Source organism: Lissotriton helveticus, chromosome 3_1, assembly GCF_964261635.1.
Source record: "Lissotriton helveticus chromosome 3_1, aLisHel1.1, whole genome shotgun sequence".
In the NCBI taxonomy this organism is placed as follows: Eukaryota; Metazoa; Chordata; class Amphibia; order Caudata; family Salamandridae; genus Lissotriton; species Lissotriton helveticus.
In genome coordinates this window covers 1393885035-1393907169 of record NC_136061.1, presented here as the reverse complement: position 1 = coordinate 1393907169, position 22135 = coordinate 1393885035, and the positions used below count along the sequence as shown (strand labels likewise).

Below are 22135 nucleotides of genomic sequence, written 5' to 3'. Positions count from 1 at the left end.
AACGGCACGGCGGTGTAACAGCTGCGTCGTAAAGGCTGTTCACCAGAAAAACCATGACAGCAATGGGGTATAAGAATGTGTACAATCATTTGACAGTGGACAGGCGCATGATGCATCTGATAGTAAATTATGTGAAATATACTCTGTTAGTCTCTGATAAGATTAAAAAAAAAAGCTAGCTAGCTGGAAAATCATTGATGAGCAGATTGCTAAAGCCTCGTCCTACAAGTATCTGGGGGAAATGGTTTCAGGAGTTAGTCAGATCTGACCCGCACCAGGCAGGGCCGGCTTTAGGTCAGTGCAACTGGTGCGGCCGCACTGGGCGCTGAGCTGTGGAGGGGGTGCCGACCTCAGGCGGGGTGCTGAGTTTAGCAATAACTTAAGATTGGAGAGATGAGGGGACATTTGCCCGGTGGTAGTGACAGAATTCGAGGAGGTGGTTATGGGGTGTGGGTGCGCCAAGAATGATTGTCGCTCCTGGCACCATCAGCGCTAAAGCCAGCCCTGGCACCAGGCACAACTGCAATCTAAGTTAACTTCATTACCGTTCCCCATGCCGAAACTTGCTGACGACTTATCCGGAACTTCAGGAAAAGCCCTCTTAGATGTCATCAGCATAAGATCCCTGTCACCACTAACCTATGGTTGTGAGGTGCCCCGAGCATCTGTAATGAATTGGCTGGAGGTAGTACAATGCCATCTGTTCAGATTACTTTTTCCTCTCCCATCAGCTACATCACAGGCACAAATTCACGCACATTAAGCTTTTGGTATAGATGCAAAAACGCAAAGCATAAGTTATGGAAAAAAAAATTAACCATATGCATTATATAACAGACTTTCCAATTCTCTCGACCTTTTACAAATGCATTTGCTGTGGGAAGCATCACCTCCTTGGTCTCACTTCAAAATAAGACTAAAGCGACTATTGCTTCTCTCTTTTTTTTTAATCTACTTCAAAGCTTGTCAACTATAAAACAATATAGAACTTTATTAATTCCGTGTACTCATGTATCCTTGCAGGCCTTCCTTACAGAGGCTTTACCACTGATGCTCTAAAAGGACTATGGCAGATTAGGTTTCGGCCAGTTTGGAATAGGGGAATTATAGCAACATTGAAAAAATACCCGGTAAAATAGTGGCTTTGTCCGTACAAAGTTGTATGATGTTTCGCAGTCTTCAGAAAGAACAAGCAATGTTGTTAACCCCAACCTTCTGGCGACAGGGGCATAAAACAGCCCCCTCCAGCCCCTGTGGCTCAGGGGGGCCCCTAACCCTTCTGATTCCCCATAGCCTTTCAGGGGCTCCCAGCCAGTCCAATCCAAGGAGTGTTTAAAAGATATGGGAGACTCAAGGGGCCTCTCTTCACATTCTGCAGGGGGACCAATCATGTTGCTTTAAGCCACTGGACTGGGGATCAGAACCTGTGCTCTCTCGGTAAAATAATGTTTTAATATCTCAGGGATTCAACTGCCTAGTGGATTATTGAGGTTTGTAAATGCATTAGTAAGTTTGTGAAAGCAATGTTAGCTAAACCGAAGCCTGAATTTGATCTAGGAACAAAACATCTTCTAGTGCACAAATTTCATTTTTTATCCATCTATGTTAGGTTGAGATCATTGGATGGAAAAAAATGCTAATGCTAATGGTGAGATTTAGGTCCTAACTAACATATAACAATTACAAGCCTTTAGGAATCAGCACTCCGCAAAAATGGGTTTAAATTGATGCAACTATATAAAACTAGATTTGAATGTTTTATCTAAGATTTTATCTAATAATCCAATAATTGTTTGTTTAAATTCTGTGATATTTTGTAAAGATGTTTAATTACCGTGCAATAAAAAGTACTACTGCTACTGACACCTCAGTAGGAAGTTTCAAGTGTTTTCATGACCTTTAAGTATTTCTCCCAGAAAATGTTTGAGAAATTTGCATGACCGTAGATTTTGTGCCACTTTTCATATCGTGTATTTCAAATTTTACCCCCAAATTTCCCAACGTCTGAAAAGCATCTCAGGAAACCTTCTTGGCACAACTGCATACATTCCTGTTGTAACGTGAGCTTGTAACAAAGTACCTTCCCAAGCATCAGAATCATCCATCCACTTTCAAAGTTGCAAGGAAGAAAAAACAAGCGGCCTTCCGGTTTTACAGCAAACTCATAAGAAACTGGCAAATTCAGTTTCAGTGAAATATTAACACTCATGACCAAATGTTATGCCACACCAGTAAGTGCAGGTAAAAATAAAAATGAGATAGTTAACATCAAAAGGAAAGCAGAAAAGTCCACAAAGTACACGAAGGCCAATTATTAGGAATCACACAAAACTCTGTTTTCCATAATTAAAACCTTACACACTCCCAAGAAGTATTGTGATCTGAACTTTGACAAACAAAGCAATTGTGATCACATATCATGACACATAATGACAGTAAAAGTATGATAATGTGATGAAAGGTTATACATGTTGCTAGACATGATTTCCTTGGTTTCCCCACACTCTTTTTGCCTTGCTTTTGTTGGCCATAGGACTGCACGCTTTACCTCTACTCCCCACTGCTAAAGCGCTTTTGTTCATTCTTCTAAACATGGTAAAAATGGCTTACACCCAATTCGCACATTTCATTTAAATGTAAGTACCTGGTAAAGTGGTACCACATGTGTGTGTCCAGTGCCTCTAAATTAAATGAACCTACTGGGCCGACAGCACTGATTGTACCACCCAGGGTGAAGTGTGTTTAAATAGTTGAACATGAACATTTAAGCTTTATAAGTCCTAGTAATGAAAAACTCTTAAATTTGTTTTTGAGTACTGCAAGCCCTACCTCTCCCATAGGATAACAAGATTGTATTACCCTATTACATTTAATAAGTGATTATATTTGCTTGTCGACAGCTAAACATGTCATGTTTGTCCCTAGAGCATTGTAATTTAAAATCCTCTTTAATGGTAAATTAAATTCACATTTTAAGTCACAGTTCTGAAAATGCCTCTTTTGGAAAGTTGGCATTTTCTTGTCCTAACTATTTGGTGCCTACTGCCTATGTCCTGGGTCATATGACTAGGTGTAGTTGGTCTTTGTGAATTCCTCCCAGACAGTAATACAAAGTGGGGGCTAGGTATTGCCAGGATGGGCCATCTTGTCAGGATGGGAGGGGCGGAGCTGTCATTTACCAAATTTACATTTCAAAGGAGCTGCCTCAGCACACTCACAAAGGTCATTTCAATCTAGCCTTTTGTCACCCCAAACATCCTGAGACCAGGGCAGGAAGGAAGGAAATTCGTGAGCCCTCTGTGGGAGGAAAACTCTAGAAGTTTCTCACACTTCAAAGCTGGCATCAGGTTTAAATATTGGACTCTGTGACCCACTCTTAAGACCCCGAGTACACTCTTGGACCCCTGGATAATACAGTAGAAAAACTGTCCTGCTGCCAGAAGATTGTCCCACTGCTTGAGTCCCGCCTGGCTTTCTGAGAAGGAAGACTGGACCTGCTCTCTTCATCCCAGGCAGATGAACTCCAAGGGGCAGGTGACTGACTTCCTGTTCTGAGCTACTGGGACAACAAGCTCCAGAGGCCTCCCTGTAACTGCCCAGCCAATCTGCTGCACTGGACCTGCAACTGGTCCTGCCTGAGCCCTGCTGGCCTCTGCTATTGTGATTAATTGATCCCCAGGAGGTGTTTCCCCAGAACCTGGACCCTTGGCTGTCATCAGAGTGCACTCCTCTGAAGAAAAAAAGAAAGATTCTGAAGTTTTGGTCTGTTCATGAGTGCCAATGCAATGCTCTGGTTGACCTGACTCTTCGTGCTGCTGCAACCTCCAGCGAGGACCAGCAACATGAGATCTGCACTTCGCACTGCAGCGACAACTGTGCGCTGTGACCACTTTTGCAAAGCTCCATCAATGACCCTCCTGGACGCCGGAAAAGATCTTCGTACCACAACGACGACTGTCCGTGACACTCAGCCTGTTCTTTGCACTACAGTGACAACCATCAGCATTGCTCGCCTTCTCCATCTTGAACTTCATTGTAGACGATGGATTTTGAGAAGGTGACTTTTTCAGCAGGACTAACCTGGTGCCTGTGTCTGGCCCGTGCTCCATCGTGGTTGACCTGAACTTATGACTTTCTCCTGGACCAGCATGACCAGATAACCGCAAGTGGTGCTTTTGGCTGCTATACTTACCTAAATCTTTGAAAAATCATAACTTTGGTTCTACTGATTGGATGTTCATCACTTTAGTCTCATTTTATTTGGTGCATTTTACTCTATTGTTCTAAATTGGTGTGTGAATGTTCTTGCATTGTGTTTTCACTTTATTACTGTTTGTGTGCTGCATAAATGCTTTATGCATTACCTCTAAGTTAAGCCTAACTGCTTGTGTGCCAAGCAACCAGATGGTTAAACACAGGTTCATTTGGTGACCTTTGTGATTCATCCTAACAGGGACTGTGGCTTTTGCTTGTGTAGGGTTGCACCCCCTCATCCCATAACTCAATTTTTCACATTTGTCTTGTCCTTGGTTTTTTAACAGTACTCCTTCCATCCCACCGTCCTTCTCTTTCACAGGAGTGTTTCTAAAGTTTACAATTACAGAAAACATACAGGCAGGATGTCTGGAAGTGCTAATCAATGTGAAGGACTAGGGTTTTAAAATAAACTTTCCCAAGAATCTCGACCCAACAATAACTTCCTGTCTTAACAAGACAGCTGTTTTCTATAAGGAACGATTTTGATGAAGAGAAGTAACTGAAAACTGGGCTTTACTCATTGACTCAACTATACACTTTCCCAGGAATAATTCACAGGTTTGTCCATTTACGTAATTTCATAAGCACCATTCAGTCGTAGCATGCCCTCGGTGACCTGAAAATGTGAATAATAATTGTCAAAATATGGAATGCGGTTCATGAAATATTGTGAGATAGTGTGCATAAATGAGGAGTACTACCCGTGTGCACAACAGCTAGAAATATGTGTTGCTTATTTCTTCCTAAAATACCTTTAGGGGCATATTTCTCCATGCGGTGGCCTTTTGGGAAAACAATAGCTAAAAGCTCTGGCCTCAACCTACAGTTTAATTAATCTGTTCACTCCCCTCCCCCCCCCTTCCACGCAGACAGCCTGGCTGTTAACTAATGTCTAATGTATTTCTTATCAATGTAATTACATTGTTTATTTAGCCTGTTGGCCTAGGGGGGTTTCCAAGCTAAGAACTGAACTGTTTACGATACTTTAAAATGTTTGGAATCAAACCTTCATCCTTTCTACAACTCTCCACAATCCATACTAATATTATAAAGAGAGAGCCCAAACCTTTGAGGCGGGTAATCTCAGTAACCACAGCACCAATCACAACACTCAAAACAGCGTTGGAAAGGGCAGTTGCAATGGAAGGACACAGGCTATGCAGACGGATAAAAAAATGTATAAAGAAAATTGCAAAAAATCCATACTATACTATACTATCCATACTAATATTATAAAGAGAGAGCCCAAACATTTGAAGCGGGTAATCCCAGTAACCACAGCACCAATCACAACACCCAATACAGCGTTGGAAAGGGCAGTTGCAGCAGTAGGACATAGGCTATGCAGACGGAAAGAAAATGTATAAAAAATTGCAAAAAATCCATACTATCCATCCACACTAATATTATAAAGAGAGAGCCCAAACCTTTGAGGCGGGTAATCTCAGTAACCACAGACCAATCACAACACCCAATACAGCGTTGGAAAGGGCAGTTGCAGCAGAAGGACATAGGCTATGCAGATGGCCACCATATATATATTTTTTTGCGGAGTTTTATATAGCGCGAACTTGACCCGAACTGAATCAGGTATCAGAGCGCTTTACATAGCACCAGTTACGTTACATGAGGACACACATTCATTTTTGTTAGGCACAGGGAGATTAAGTGATTTGCCCAGAATCACAGGTTGTTTGGCGTCGTTACCAAGACTCGAACCCAGATCCCCAGGTCCGAGGTCGAGCGCCTTAGCCGTTAGGCCAACTCCTTTATACATTTAAAAGGTAAAAGAACCGTGCCAGCAAAGTAGTCCCTTGTGGGCGTGTCTGCGTTGTGCTGTGGGCGTGGGCTGGGGGCGTGTGGTACGTCTATCACATCGTAGGCTGTGAGCGTGTGCTGGGGGCGTGACAAACACTGGGGGTGTGACAAACGCTGGGGGCGTGTGTCCTCCCTTCATGCCACGTGAGTCGTACATACAAGCGCCAATTACGTTGCTGCGCAGCATCAAGGGGCACGCTAGGGGCGGCGTGAGAAACGCTGGGGGCGTGTGTCCGGCCTTTATGCCATGTGAACGCAATTGCGGTGCTGGGGGCGTGAAAAACGATGGGGGTGTGTGCTACATTTCGACCTTCATGCCATATGGGTCGTACATTAATCAGAAGATCGTCTGCTGTGGCCGTGTGCTGGGGGTGTGACAAACGCGTTCACCTGGAGGCCTGGTAAGTAACGAAACTGCAGCCTCTCCTGCGTGCTGTTACTGAACTCTCTCATTCAACGAAATTACACGCGCCTACTACCATCAACCAGGGCTCTAGCCGGGTTCAGGCAGCGAATCAGTACACTAATTACATGCGCCTGATAACATCAACCAGGGCTGCAGCTGGGCCTCAAGCGGGGGAACACGCTCCTGCTAACATCAAACAGGCCTGCATCTGGGCCTCCAGCGGGGGAACACGCAAAAGAGCGTGTCTGCGGGGACAATTACTGCAGCCTCCCCTACTCGCTGTCACTCAACTCTCTCATTAAACGGATTTACCCGTGGCTGATAACTCTCTCATTCAACGACATTACACGCGCCTGCTAACATCAACCAGGGCTGTAGCCGGGCTCAGGCGGCGGATCACTACACCAATTACACGCGCCTGCTAACATCAACAATGGCTGCAGCTGGGCCTTCTCCGTCCCTATTCTAATGAAACAAAAAATGTTGTCTACCGCGAGATTTTAAAATAAATTGCCCTTGCCAAATACACTCATTACACACATTCTATTTCATACCCGGACAACGTCGGGACGGGCTGCTAGTAGATAAATAAATACATTTATTTTTCAAGATCTTGGTCGCAATAATGTAAGGCATTTTAGATGTGCGGTGAAAATATATTTTTCTTTTGTGAAATAGAACAACCAACAGTTATAATTGGTAAACTAGCCAATATCGAGCTTTGCAAAACATGAAAGTGTGAAAAAAGCTCTTTTCAAAATTAGATCATTTTTTAGGTCTCGGCAACGAGATCTATTGTCGCCGAGTTCGCTTGCAAGGGAATACAGAGCGGTGCACGAGCCGACCAGGGTCTGTGGACGCGCACACACCCAGGCAGGCAGGCAGGCACGCGCCAGACACACATAGACAGACAGACAGACACACGCACGCACACACACACACACACACACCCTCCCTCTCTGCCCACTCCCTCTCTGCCGCCCCCTCTCTACCCCCACTCACCGGGCTCTTTCCCTCTGCAGCGGGTCAGTCATGGCAGCAGGCAGACTCGGTGTCTTCTCTGGCGATCTTCAGCTGATGTGCACGCCCACGCTGCGTCTCGTGCGCGCCCACAACGCTGTTTCGCGCCCGTTGATCCTCAGCTTGTTTATTGGTGCTCTTTGTTTTTAGGATGTTTTTGTTATAATTTCCGGGAACTGTTAAAGCGCTGTACTGTGTATCGTGCAAAATCCTTTAGAAAGTTCTTACTCTGCCAAGTCTCGCCGCCCCTCGGTCTATCACTAGCTGTAGTGCCCGCTCTCTTGCCCTGTCCTCGGCGGCTGTGTGATCACTGCTAAGAGTAGTGTCAGATTTCTGTGTTAAAGCCGGATGGGTGCGGTAGTGACTGCAGGCCTTAAACCCAAGTCTTGCGTGAGGGGCCTGGGCATGGGTTACAGGACATTCCCTCCTGGTCCGTGTTCCCCAGAGATGCACCCGGGCGGGCTTGTGAAACCCCTTCAGGAGGGGCGGCTGGAGAGGTGTAGCGCTGGGTCAGGCGAGGACACATCGAGGGAGCCGCCCGCCTTCAATGCGGGCGACACCTAGTGCAACAGGCGCGGCTACGAGCATCAGCAGCGCACCTCAAGCCACCTAGTACCGTGCAGGCTACGAGTGTAGGTAGAGCCCTGGCCTCTGGCAGCGGGCCCTACTCCCGGGGCACAGACCCAGGCGTGCCTGGCCCCACCGGTGCAGTGAATGTCCGCAGCGAGGGGAGGTGCGAGTTTACATATCACGCTCTCTGTTTCCGTCTGTATCTGCAGTGTATGTGTGAAGCCCGAGGGCACTGGAGACACGGGGCGCAGGGAGGCCAGGAAGCCCCTGCAAAACGGACGACTTGCTCTCTGTTGCCACGTATCATCTGAGCTGTGCAGTTTTTATGTCCAAGCTTAAAAACAAAGGCTTTCAGCCAGGGCAGAGTGAACTGTGATTACCTAAGTGATCACGGAATTCTACCTTTTCACCCACGGTTCTTTGAGTGTACCTTGCAGGCATCATCCAGGGGCTGCACCTTCTAATGAAGGTGTGGGCGCTCGCATTAGGGGCATTGTGCGCTCCTTCGATTGCAGCCTTTGAAATCCTTAACTTTGGTGCTGATTCATGAAACGTAAGCAAAAGTGGAGTCGTAAACATGAATTAGACACTAGAGCATATCACAATGCTCTGTCAAATGGGGTGGGGGAATACTAATCTCCCCCCCACCCCTTATCGATTCCCAGCGCTGTTTGGTGTATATCTCATTACACTGCGGGGTCACCGCACCGAGCAGATCTCCCTCTCTCTCTGACACAAACAGCTGCCGCATGCCGGAAGTCCGCATATCTGCCATTCTGAGGGCGGCGAAAGAACGTGGCGTCCGTGTGCACCACGACGTTCCTCTCGTGCCACAGAGGGCTGATGGTGAAGATGTGCGTCCCTGCATGGTGCGTCAGCTGAAACCTTTAGAAAGCCTGCAGTTATTTCCCAGTCACTCGGCTTGAAGCTTTCATTAAGGTCGGGACCCAAATGTTGACCTATTTCAAAAATTCACATTTTTAAAAACTACATTTATGGGACAGGATAAGGTCTGCACCATTACCTGCCAACATTCCTTTGTTCCAATTATAAACAATGTGTCCTATGTTACACCAGACCTAAAGGAAGAATTATCAAAACGTGCTGCTGCACACTATCTGAAGTCATATGGGGGGACCCATCCTCTGAAATATTCAGTAGAAGTCAGATTTTCCACGGGCTGATCTGGCACGCTATGCATCTTTGTGGACCCATTTATCAAGGAATTCACCTCCGTACCAAAACACAGACCAAAGGCGGGTATATGCAAATTTGTGCAGGGCGAGCAGTGTGTGCGTGTGCAGGGCTAGCAGTGTGTAAGTGTGCAGGGTGAGCAGTGTGTGAGTGTGCAGGGCTAGCAGTGTGTAAGTGTGCAGGGTGAGCAGTGTGTGGGTGTCCAGGGCTAGCAATGTGTAAGTGTGCAGGGTGAGCAGTGTGTGAGTGTGTATGGTGAGCAGTGTGTGAGTTTGTAGGGTGAGCAGTGTGTGTGTGTGTAGGGTGAGCAGTGTGTGAGTGTGTAGGGTGAACAGTGTGTGAGTGTGTAGGGTGAGCAGTGTGTGAGTGTGCAGGGTGAGCAGTGTGTGAGTGTGCAGGGTGAGCAGTGTGTGAGTGTGCAGGGTGAGCAGTGTGTGAGTATGCAGGGTTAACAGTGTGTGAGCGTGCAGGGTGAGCAGTGTGTGAGTGTGCAGGCTGAACATTGTGTGAGTGTGTAGGGTGAGCAGTGTGTGAGTGTGCAGGGTGAGCAGTGTGTGAGTGTGCAGGGTGAACATTGTGTGAGTGTGCAGGGTGAACATTGTGTGAGTGTGTAGGGTGAGCAGTGTGTGAGTGTGTAGGGGAAGTGTGTGAGTGTGCAGAGAACGAAAACTCGAACTAAGTCCACCACACACTCACACACACATAACACCACACACATAATACCACAAACACACACCACATGCACAACACCACACACACACAACACCACACACACAACACCACAGACACAACACCACACACACAACACCACACACACAACACCACACACACAACACCACACACACGACACCACCACACACTCACCACCACACACTCACCACCATACACTCACCACACACACACTCACCACACACACACAACCACACACACACAACCACACACAACCACACCATCAGTGCACACTTTCACCAGACACAGACACCATAAGTCGTAAGTGTACGCTTCCACCAGGCACACACCAGCAGATGTCAGTACAGGCTTTCACCAAACACACACACACCACCAGCCATCAGTGCACACTTTCACCAGGCACACACACCACCAGACGTCAGTGCACGCTTTCACCAGGTACACACACCACCAGCCGTCTATGCACGCTTTCACCAGGCACACACACCACCAGCCGTCAGTGTACGCTTCCACCAGGCACACACACCTCCAGCTGGCAGTGCATGCTTCCACCAGGTACACACACCACCAGCCATCAGTGCACAATTTCTACAGGCACACACACCATCAGCCATCAGTGCACACATCTATTGTTAACGCACCACAATTAAATATTGTAGCAATCGCAGTATGGTGCACTTTACTTTTAAACATATTCATCTAAAGCGCAGCATGCCACTATTGCTACAATTCCAATCCAACCCACATAATTCCACTACAGACCACATGCATACACTCCATAACACATGGCTAAAAGACATTGGCATTTACAATGCCATTAGCTCTAACTCAAATAAATCCGAGACCTATTGCATTTCCAATGCTTGTTAATATCAGGGTATCCATTTGTATTGCTTTTATTCATCTTACGTGGTATCAAGAGTGGGGGGAAAGGGGTAGAAAACCATAGACGAACTATGAAAGGAAAACTTTTCTAAAAACTTGACACAATTATGAAATCTTCGGGTCCTAGCTTTGGTAGACTGATGTTTTATTTTGTTTGCGCTACCAAGTTCTCTTAAATTCAAAAGCATAATCATATTCGGAAAACAAAAATATTTTCTTCTGTTAATCTATCCCACCAGTTGAAATCAATTGAAGTAATGTAGTGCTGTACTGCCTGGTTGCAATTGTCATATTGCAACGTCAAGAGCCAACAACTGGACCACGGCTCACGGTGTTTCCTTGCGTACCGGCTATCAGCCGCTATGCTTTGAAAAAAAGTTGATGTAAAGTCAAACCATGTGTTCCAAAAGCATGCATTTCTACATTCCCAAATTCTTCAGATGCAAATGTTCCTCCATGTTTCCGGCCCTGGGTGCCATATCGTCGAGGATCATACCACAACGTCAGCCATATTGAATGTATTTAGAAGTTCAGTTTTTCACTCAAAATTGTTAAGTTTGCAGTTTTCAACCGGGGGTGCGCTGAGCACCTAGAGAAATATACCCAACTCATGAATTTTTGGAAAGTGCACACCTGGGGGAATAATCCATCACTACGTGAACTTGTTAGATTCCCACATAGACAAAAAGACCAGTCGTTACCCGATCGGGTTGCCCCAGGATATGCTTGCACAGGTGCATTATGGACCTATATGTTCTTAGCAGTGGCCTTGTTATGTCTGGAATAGAGAAATGCGAACCAAGAAAACACTGGAACAAAAGCTGTTGATTTTCAACGGGTGACTGGGATCATAGCTGATAGACTTCAAAGCAGTCTTAGGCCTTAAGATATTAAGATATTTGTTTTGCCCAACATCAACATGATTTCACTGGCTGCCTAGAAAAGAGCAAATACCTGATAAGGTCTTGTATCTGGTGCTCCTGGCCATCCACAATCGATTAAGGATGCATCCAGGATCTAAAATGATCTGATACCTTCCTCACAGGCCCAGTTGCTATGATGAATTCCAGATTTAACCCTTAGAAGTGAGATGGGAGAGCATTTGTCACCCATTGTTCTGCCATTTTTAATGCTTTGTTTCTTGAATTTTGGCGGAGAGAAAATATTCTTGCCATGCATAAATTGCAACAAAAAAAACAAGCCATGTTACATAAAGGAATACGCTTATATTATCACAAGATGGCAAGCAATGCTTTAAAGAAAACACCTAAATAAATTACATGAGTATTCCACCTGCCAAACCCATACCATTTCATGAGTACGAAATATGCTCTGTGAAGCAATGTGCATAGCATTGGTGCCCTAAAAATATCAGACAGAAAGTTGGGCTGATTTCGGTTGATTTGATTGCACAGTGTTTCCTTACCTATAATCACCTGCTTACTACAGTGTATTTGTAGGAAAACAGAATTTCTAATAATTATATGTGTTGACACTTCCTGAAACCCATCTTTTTCACTCAGCACAACTGCCCACAGTCGGTTTGGTTATTGCCACCTGTGTATGCCTGACATCATTATTATGGCTACAACTTAGAAAAACAGTCAGACATGCCGCTCTTTATTGGCAACTAATCTCAGATGCCGCTCTTTATTGGCAACTAATCTCAGATGCCGCTCTTTATTGGCAGCTAATCTCAGTATTTTTCTTTTTCTAAAACATAATCATGATAACCAATTAATGATACAATATCCACACCCAATTTAAAAGCAATGAACTTCGAGAAAACAAACTCCTACCAAGTGCTTCCAGCTATGGCATTTATTCACGTACACTGCAGCACATCTTTGCACAAATTCTCACTGGAGAAGGGCCATGTTTGAAGAAATTTCTGAGCAATTCTCTTGTGTCCTCAGATTAGATAGTTTTTATAGTTTTTTTCAAAGAGAAGAGGTTAGTAATCTAAGGGGTCAATTCTGATCTCACTCAAAAGGGCTCCAAATCGGATTTGGAATTGCCTAAACCAATCCAGAGCCCTTGTATCCAACCGAATCATTCACAGTTCCGAACAACCAAGTATAATGCTGGCAAAGCCTTAGTGCTGACTGAATCGGTTCTGGAGGCATTCAGAGAAATAGAGCCCTCTGGAGCCAATTCGTACAGTTCTATGGACTAGATTTTCCAAGCAAGCAAGTACGATGAACGATGCGGACAGCCTTTCCGATTCGGTTTGCCTGGATCAAGAAAGGGTTCCAGAATCGGTCTTTGGGGGCCCGTAGCTGGTCCCCTTTCACCTCGGGCCCTCAGAATCAAGCCTGTGGGGGTAACCATGGGTCCCCTTTACCCAACCATGCATAGTGTGCCCGTTTTTCCCAGCCACCCTTTTTTGCAATGGGAGCTTGTGTGTGAGTTCAATGGGAGTCTGAGCTAACCGAGTCCGGCACTATACGAATGCATCTGAATCGGTCGCACGGACTGCCGGAGCGCGATTCGCTTGGAAAGCTCTCCGGAACCAAGTCGTTCAGAGTGCTTTCCTAATGGGATCGGAATCGGGCCCTCTGTGCTTTTTTCACATTTACAAGTACAATATGGATGGGATAGCCTTGTAGGACCCACCCCATCTTATCAATGTTTCTAACCTGTTTGTTGTTCTTAAATTTGCCTTAGCCTCTTGGGAACCACCACCTCATCCCCCCACCCTCCGAACAAACAAACATCTTGAATGAGTACATGCAGCCTTAATTGAATATGATTTCATTTATGGCCTTTCCCATCTCATGACGTATCTGGACTCAGAAGGCACATATATTATTGTTGTGACCAGGAGGAATGTGTAAGTGTGGAAAGGTATGATGGTTTATTGGGGGGGTGAGCAGGAGACTTAACCTGGTGCCCTGTTGATTTTCAGACTATCCTTATCTCAGCCACAGGCTGTCACTAATTGTAGGAGATACTGTTCTAAATAACCAAGACCACCATCAAGTGCCACCCTCAGAGTGACATGTGCATTGGGGCTGAAAGCAATTGTTACAATCCCCCGTGGTATACATTCTACTAAACATAAAACTACAGCTACACTTCCCACAAAGGAAGAGAGAACACAATGGCAGCCTCTTCTGATGAGCAACATGAAGGGATGCCTCTGCATTGCATTTTGATTAAAGTGGTCGTTTTTGAAATGTTTACCCTTCTCCTCAGTCAAGTATTGTAAGAGAAACGTTGACAGAGTACAACGAGAGGTCAGTCTCATTGTAAATAATAAATGGCACGAGGCAACGATCTGTAATGTACCAACAATTCTAATTTGTATATTTCGTTTTAAAAAGTGGAGTTTTGTGCATAGTTTGTTTGGTAAGCACCACCCTTACATATGTACACTCGTTTCCTCACATAAAATTGCTGCTCTGCCCCCCACCCTCCCCTTTCAGACACAAAACCTACAGAGTGGATGGGCCTATTTCTATATATAGCACAAGAAATAAATTTTAAAAAACTACAATCAGCCGCAGAGGGGTATGAGGCTCTATGTTCATGCAATAAAATACTCTATATCTGCATTGGGAGGGAGACATTTGCCGTTCCTAACTCAAGTGTGTGAGTGAGAGTTTCACGTGGATGGTAAAAGCAAGATTTGAAATAACTCTGTCATCCCTCCAGCACATAATGCTACAATGGCAATACTTCCAAAATAAAGACGTGCAGGTACTCAGTATAGGACAGTACCGGCCAATTTAAAGCTCTGCCAGTAAGAGACAAGGTAACTTCACAGCATCCATGGTGAGGCCATAGCACACAGAAGATGCATTGAAATCATCGATGACATCTGAAAAGTCAACTGACATGTCAAAAAATCATGATGTCATCGCTTTTTGAGATTAAAAGACAACAATAAACAAAAAGACATGAAAAAAATTGTAGGTTGCACCATCATGAGACTCACAAGAAATTGCTTCTCTATCGGCCAAGGCGGAGAATCCAGGCGGAGAATCCATCTACTGCTGCTGTTGATTAGACAAAATAGATTAAAAATGCCTCTTATCAACAGGTTGTTATCAGTAGCGGTGTTATTGATTTGTGATTCCCTTTGTGACTTTCAGAATCAGAAATCTCTTTATTTGGCTGTGAACAGCCATACAAGATATGTGCAAAAATAGCAATAAAATATATACCACATCATAAAATTATTGTATTTCCAGTGTTTTTGATGATTTTGCATTTTCCCTTTTCGAGATTTTATTGTGCTGTAAATTTAAATGTGCTTTTATGGCTGTAGTGGCCGAAATAACGTTTTTTTAATTGAATTGTATTTTAAAAGAACACAAATAAGATGCATAAAATAATCCGTTCTGGAGTAAAAGTAACTAATTGTCTCAATAAAAACAGGCTAAACTAAACAAAAAAACCAAGCTGAAACCGAGTCCGATACCAATTCATCAATCAGCTGGGACAGGAGTAAATTGATCTAAAAACATTGGCCTCCTAAAGCGAACTGCAGCTTTAAGAAATAGTCATGTAACAACATGTGTCGTCAACCGGTAGTGCTAGTACAAAGTAGTAAACCTGAATAAAGAGCCGTAAATTCCTGAAATTAAAAAGGGTGTGGGAAATTTTTAGTATACATTTTATAATATTCACAGGGAAACAGGAAATGTCACATAGTTTGTTCATACGAGTTGGTACATGGGCAATCTCTAAGGCCGAGCTGGGATTGATGTCCAGCCGGGAAACAAAATGTGACAATCATTCATCTCTGTCCCCTGAGGTTGGATCATCAAAAACAATTACTCATACTAATTTAAAGTGGTGTGGTCGAGAGATAGTGAAATATTAGTAACTTTGCTTCCAGCAAGTCCAAAACACTGTGGCAGTACAGCCATGTTATAGTAATTTTGCTTGCATGAAAACCGTAGCTAGTTTTAATCCATTTTGAGCATCTAAGTTGTTATAATGAACTGAAAATTCGCATAAGATTTCTTTACAGAAAATCTCCCAAGCCATCCTTGAAGTATGCAAAATATTACCATGCATCGCTTTATTTTTCAGGATTACATTATATAGTTGGCATCTCTGATTGCCCAGAGTGGGCACACCTCATTAGAACATCATCCTGGCCCCGACATACCAGTTACCTTTAAAAGTGGAGCAACAGGGGGCGTAGTGTGTGGTGTCCTTCAGGATGAGCTCCGGTCCTGAGCCATTCTCGATATGAGATTTAGGTGATTTAAGACACCCGCTCCACCTCCATGTGATTGCTTCTAAAAGCTAAGAGGACCCTGCAGACAGCCCCGCCGGTAAGTAAACGCGGCTAGGAAAGTGGTGAAGAAATGAGATGGGCACGATTTTGGTGGGTGGCCAACTTGCTGCCTATTGGGAGAATGTAGACCCAAAAAGGAGGCAGAGCTAAATTTCACTCCAAGCCCAATAAACGCAGCACAGCAGACCAGTACTGTAATGGTGAAGGTGGTGGCCAGTACGTGGCAGAAATCGCAACAATGGCAAAACTGAGAGCGCTATTACCTGTTAATCACTTGCCTTCTACTATATCATTACAGCAAATGGAACTGGTCCTGGGTCACAGAAATGATTTGGCAATCGTAATCCTCAAAAATGTTAGTCCACTTTGAAGGTGTCTGGAGTAAGCCCTCCCCCCTAGAATGTGATGAAGGACACACTGGCAACAGAGAAACTATTTGTACATAGTACCCCAAGTTGGATGCCCAAGGTGCGTCAGAAACGAGGTGGCCCCCTTGAGACTTGAAGTAAGATGCAGGCGGGTACACTAGACCTAAGGAGCTACAATGAGTCGTCTACCACAACTTGACGATATGAAGGTGTAGAGACGGAGGGTAGTATAATATTATCCCAGCAGCAGTAACAGCAGTGTGAAAGTCTAAGCAACTGAATTTCCATAATCTAGTGAGCCCCTCATAGGGTCTGATAGCGTCTGTGTACCTCTACAAGCAAATAGGGTGCGAGAGGCCTCGGTGACCCTGAGTAGGACTGGCCGCCCTCATCCATTAGCCAGACATAAAGATTTGATACTTCTAAATCTAAAATACCTGGCCAAAAATCGAAAACTTCACAATATCCCCTGCATGCATATTGAACCTCCAGGCACTATGTGTTTGCGTACACACCTTAGAAGGTAGACCAGCGTCCTAGTTAACACTCTAGATAGGATCCACCAAAGCCGCCTTTCTGACACATTGGCTTAGAATCTATGCCAATGATTGATAAAAAGAGTTTGCCCAGATGCTAAATAAAGACTGCTGGGGTGAGGCAGTGGGTCTCCTGAGATCTACGATTACTACTGAGTCTCCAGGTGCACTTTGTGCAAATTTGGCATCCAAAAAAAGACAACTACAGCCAACCTTTAACACAAGAGGCTCTACGGGTGTGTCTAGATGAGTGACTTGACAAGATTTCGATTATGGTGACCACACTGATGCAATCCCTGAAATTAGGCAAGACCTCAGCAATGGCAGACAGGACTAAAGAGTTCTAGGTGATGGGCGATCGAGTGACTACAAATGGAGATGATATTATGGTAATGAGTCAAGCACTTGAGAAATTACAGACGGTTCAAGCTAAAATGGAAGAGGACATCAAAGAGATCTGGGATAAATAGACAGATCTTGGTGATAGATCACTTGGGGATAACATTAGAATTCTCAGCGTCTAGAAAAACATAAAAGTTCGGATGTTGGTGAATTCTGTCAGACTTTATTCTGGCATGTCCTAAAAGAAGGCCAGACATTTTAGGTCTCTATCATTCAGGCCACAGGGTTTGTGCTGTGATGGATGCAACGGGCGCCTGGCCTAGAGATATGGTTGCTAAGATGGGCATGTCACAAATAAAAGACAGAATAATTAGAGAGACACAGAGGTTGACTGCGATAACATTTATAGACCAAAATATAGAACTTTTCCAGGACATATCACAAAGTACCCTAACCTAACAGAGACTGCTCTGACCAAGAACTGCAAAACGACAGCAGTGACAAGTGCAGTCTTGATGGACATTCCCATTTGGATTGTGATTTCAGCTACGCCCCAAAAGTCATGTGATCCATACAGTCGGAGAAGCTCAGGAGATTTTTGACCTGCAAAGTACACTCATCCACCAAACAGGAAGATTAAAAAGACCAGCAACAGGTGAAACCTAAAGAGGAAGGGGAAAAACCATGAAACCCCAAGGTGATTGGCATGATGAGGAAGGATTAATGGGCAAATACTAGGAACTCAGAGACTAACCTCAATGTGTAAAAGAAAATACCAATCTCGAAAGTCATTGAGTCAGGCTGAAACTGTGCAATGGGACAGACTGTGTGAACGCCACTTGCGAATTGTGAGCAATGAGCGCTAGTGCACTACAACATAACTAAAAGTTGAAAGAGGATCCAGTGTGGAAAGGTAACTGGGTTGAGCTTGACATAAAGTGTGTTATCTCTTGAAAGGGACATGGAATGCAGCCAAAAGCGGTCTGGTGTCTTGGAGAGGATCCTTGTTTGAGAAAGGGCCAGGAGATGACCTGGGGGAGCAGCGGATTGGACCACAATTCACCATCATAATGGGCTGTTTGTATTCCCACATCTAAGGGTCTTTTGGGGGAAGTAGGGGAGGGAGGAGGTGGGGCAGGGGGCATGTTTGGGAGGTTTGTTAATTGAACGATTATGAGAGAGAGAGATAAAGTCCTGGATTCACAGTTTCTGTGTAAACATTAGAAAACCTACTTTCTCCTTCTATATGTTGATAGAGAGGTATTTTTAATTCAGTGTATACAAATAATCCCATGTAATCAATTTAGACAAAAATAACTTGCTGAACGAGAAATGAAATCTAGTGTTAATGTTAGTAAAACAGACGCGAATAGGTATCATGTGCAAGATACATAACCATAAATAGCTCCGGCACCCTAGAAACACATTCAGTAATAATAGTATTCAGATCCTATGGAGAGCATATACATTGTACTTGTTACTATTGTCACACACCTCTTGCATTTTGATCTTGTTTTTAAAACTACGTATTGTAATGGCTACATATTAAAGGCCAAAGGCAGAAAAAACTCTCTATTTTTTAGGCTTGGTGTCAATAATTGTATGGGCAAATTGCACCCTCCTTGTCCAGGATGTTGCCTAATGGCTAAAGCAGTTGACGTCGAAGCTGGGGTACCAGTTTGGAGTCTCGACAGGGACCCTCAACATCCAATGATTGTGGGCAAATCACCAGTGGCGGCTCCTCTGCTAAATCAGAAGAGCGTCGCCCCACTGCCTTTTAGCAGTGAAATAAAGAGAAAATAAAATGATAATAACTTGTGTTATTATAAGTGTATTTACTCCTACTGCTGCAGCTTTGTGTGAGGTGGCGGGGGCACAGGAGAAGTGGTAGCACCCTCCTAAGTGCTCAATGACTGCTTGGCCGGCCCATCGGGCCGTCCAAAACAGTCTTGCGCAATTCGCATGTTCTCCATGCAGGCTGCATTACAGCCTGTGCGGAGAACATGCGCATGCTCCCAGTCAGAGCCTGAGCACCCAAATGCAGCGCTCAGACCAATCACAGCGCTGCTAAGGCAGCATTGTGATTGGCTGACTGGGAGCCTGGCGGAACTTCCTGTTGTTCAGATCAGCGAGGGAGTACTATGTAGAGACGCGACAAAGAAGCGACAAGAAGGTAAGGTTTTTATTTAATTTTTTGCTGCCTGCTTCCCCAGCGTCCTCCTGCCCCGCACCCTCCACCCCCGCACCCCTACCTCCGATCAGAGGTGGCCGCCACTACAAATCACTTAATCTCCCAGTGGCTACCAACAGTGAGCGTTCGTCTGTAAAGCAACTGGTCCTTCTGTAAAGCTTCTGATACCTTTGGGTCGAGTTTGTGCTATATAAAACTCTAAAAAAATAAAAAAAGATCTAATCACATATTGCATTGGCTCAGAATGAATTCCCATATTTGTTTGATACTTTCCAGATTTTCACAAGGTTTTGCCAAATGGCAACATCATAAAATGTAGTTTGGAAGTTTTTTGCAACAGTGCTACCACAGAAAGAAGCATCAGTCTTGCAATATTCCGACAGATGTACTTTAGCAACCTCTTGCAAGAACCAACACATCACTGGATAAAAGAGATGCCTCAACTATTTATAACATTTTAACATGAACATTGTGTCTAGTAATTCCTAATGAATGTCTATTTCACAATGCTGTCACTCATTTGAGTAATTAATAATTCATTACTATTTGACTTTTCGTGTTTTGATAATGTTTCTCTTAAAATATCTGTTTTATAAATTGGATATGTGACACCTTGCTTTGTGTCTGCACGCTCAAGAAAAGAACTCTGAGTTAAATAAAATTCATATAGCGTAGTGAATTTTGCATAACGAGGGTTGCTCCTCAGCAAGATAGTGGTATCAGTCTAGCAGTGAAACTGGCTGCCTGGAGCATTTAAGAGTTTTTTTTATGGCCGTATAGCATGCTGTTTTACAACAGTTTTCTAACGTTACAGTCTATACAGTCACATTGAAGGCTTTACCATTAAAACATTTTGTATTTATTGTATTTCAGACTGGTCCGTGAGGTGACAGGAGTGAACGTGAACATGCGAGTCGGGATTCACAGTGGGCGAGTCCATTGCGGAGTTCTGGGCTTGAGGAAGTGGCAGTTCGATGTGTGGTCAAATGATGTTACACTAGCCAATCACATGGAAGCAGGAGGCAAGGCAGGGTAAGTTGTCCTTCTCATAATAGTCATCTAACTAGTTGATCATCTTGGTGGGCGAGGATACGAAGGCGTCTATACAATATGCTCCACAAACTTCATTGATTCAAGGTGCTCAGTTCCGGATTACCAAATAGGCAAGTACGCACTTGCCTATGGGCCTCACTACTTTTTGGAGCCCCGGAACAACGGATCTAAATAATATTGGTTTGATCATGAAGAAAAATTAGAATCAGGCTTTCTTAAGTTGTTTCCAAAAGACAGAAAAAAATGAATCAACTCAAAGAAACGAAAACTTTACATTAAAGACTCAATAGAGAAAATACTGTATTAATGAAATGTAGTGGTTTATTAATTAATATCGTTGGTTGGTAAAATTAAAACCATATTAGGATATAATTTGTGAGGGGGCCACCGAAATTTCGACTGCCTAAGGGCCTCCACAGCATTTAACCAGGCACTAAAGGTGCTACTTCTTTAGAGCTTGCACTGAAGGTGCTACTTCTTTGGGGCTTGCACTGAAGGTGCTACTTCTTTAGAGCTTGGCATTAGAGGGACAGATAAAGGGTACTTTTTCTGAAGTCCCAAGCTATGAAGTGTTATTTACTTCCAGAGTTCTAGCAAAGCATTGGGCAGGTCTCCCGATCCTCAATAGAAAGGAATATTCTACAGACATGTTGGTTTACTGAGCAAGAAGCTCGATGGGACCTAACTAGTCATGTCTCTAATTCTAACGGGAATGTTAGTGGGGTCACCACAATGGAAGTTTTCTGTCTCATAGGGTTGTCCACCCTTTCAATGAAGCTTCAGATATTTGTAATCTAATGATGCTCTCATTGCTCGTGTTATTAAAGCTGGTACTTGTGGGATTGATTGGACAGCTGGACTAGTAAAAGTCATTGATATACATACGGAGGCTTCATGGGAGGAGGTGATTAGGGGTCCTCCCAGTGGCACGCTGCCTGGAAAACTTGTTGTAATACTTGCAAGGAAAAAAATGAAAAGGCAAAAATGATATGAAGAATGAATTACCATTATATAGTTAGAGTAATAATGAAGCAAATCTATTAAATATTGTGAAGTGTATTTGTGTTGTTAATGATTTATATAGTTTAGTAGTAGCATTTGGGTAATGGCTATGAATAGGTACAGGTTTAGAATGTGGTAGTTTTATGGTTATGCTTAGACCACGGTGTGTGGTTGAGGTTAGGGTTTTTGTTAGAGTTGTAGTTTTACTTAGTAGAGTAATATTTGTTTAAAAGGCTAGTTTGACGGCAAGTGCTCGTACTTGACATAGCCCTGGTTTTGTGTTAGGGCTGTTGGTTTGGTTGAGGGCTTGGTTTATAAAATGTGTTTCGGATCTTGAAGAGGATTGGTTCAACTCTGGTATTTATTATGATGGCTTCATGATAATAGTCAAAGTAATTTAAAATGCACTTTTCTTTGACCTGTTAGTTGTTGAAACCTTTGTGCCCCAAAGTTAGCCCAGATTCTGCCGTGGAGGGGGACACTGTCATAGGTTCTAAGTAGTAGTCCATTTGTTTCCTATTTCTTCTGGTTTGAACTGACATGCACTTT

At 44.0% G+C, this 22135-nt stretch overlaps 1 protein-coding gene across 1 annotated transcript in view; it reads left to right on the top strand.

The window, feature by feature from the left end:
- Positions 1-22135, top strand: part of ADCY5 (adenylate cyclase 5) — a 951006-nt gene that overhangs the window by 404029 nt on the left and 524842 nt on the right. The window contains exon 4 of the mRNA XM_078682034.1: positions 20405-20563. Coding sequence (XP_078538160.1) covers positions 20405-20563 — 159 coding nt within the window. The remainder of the gene's footprint in view (positions 1-20404; positions 20564-22135) is intronic.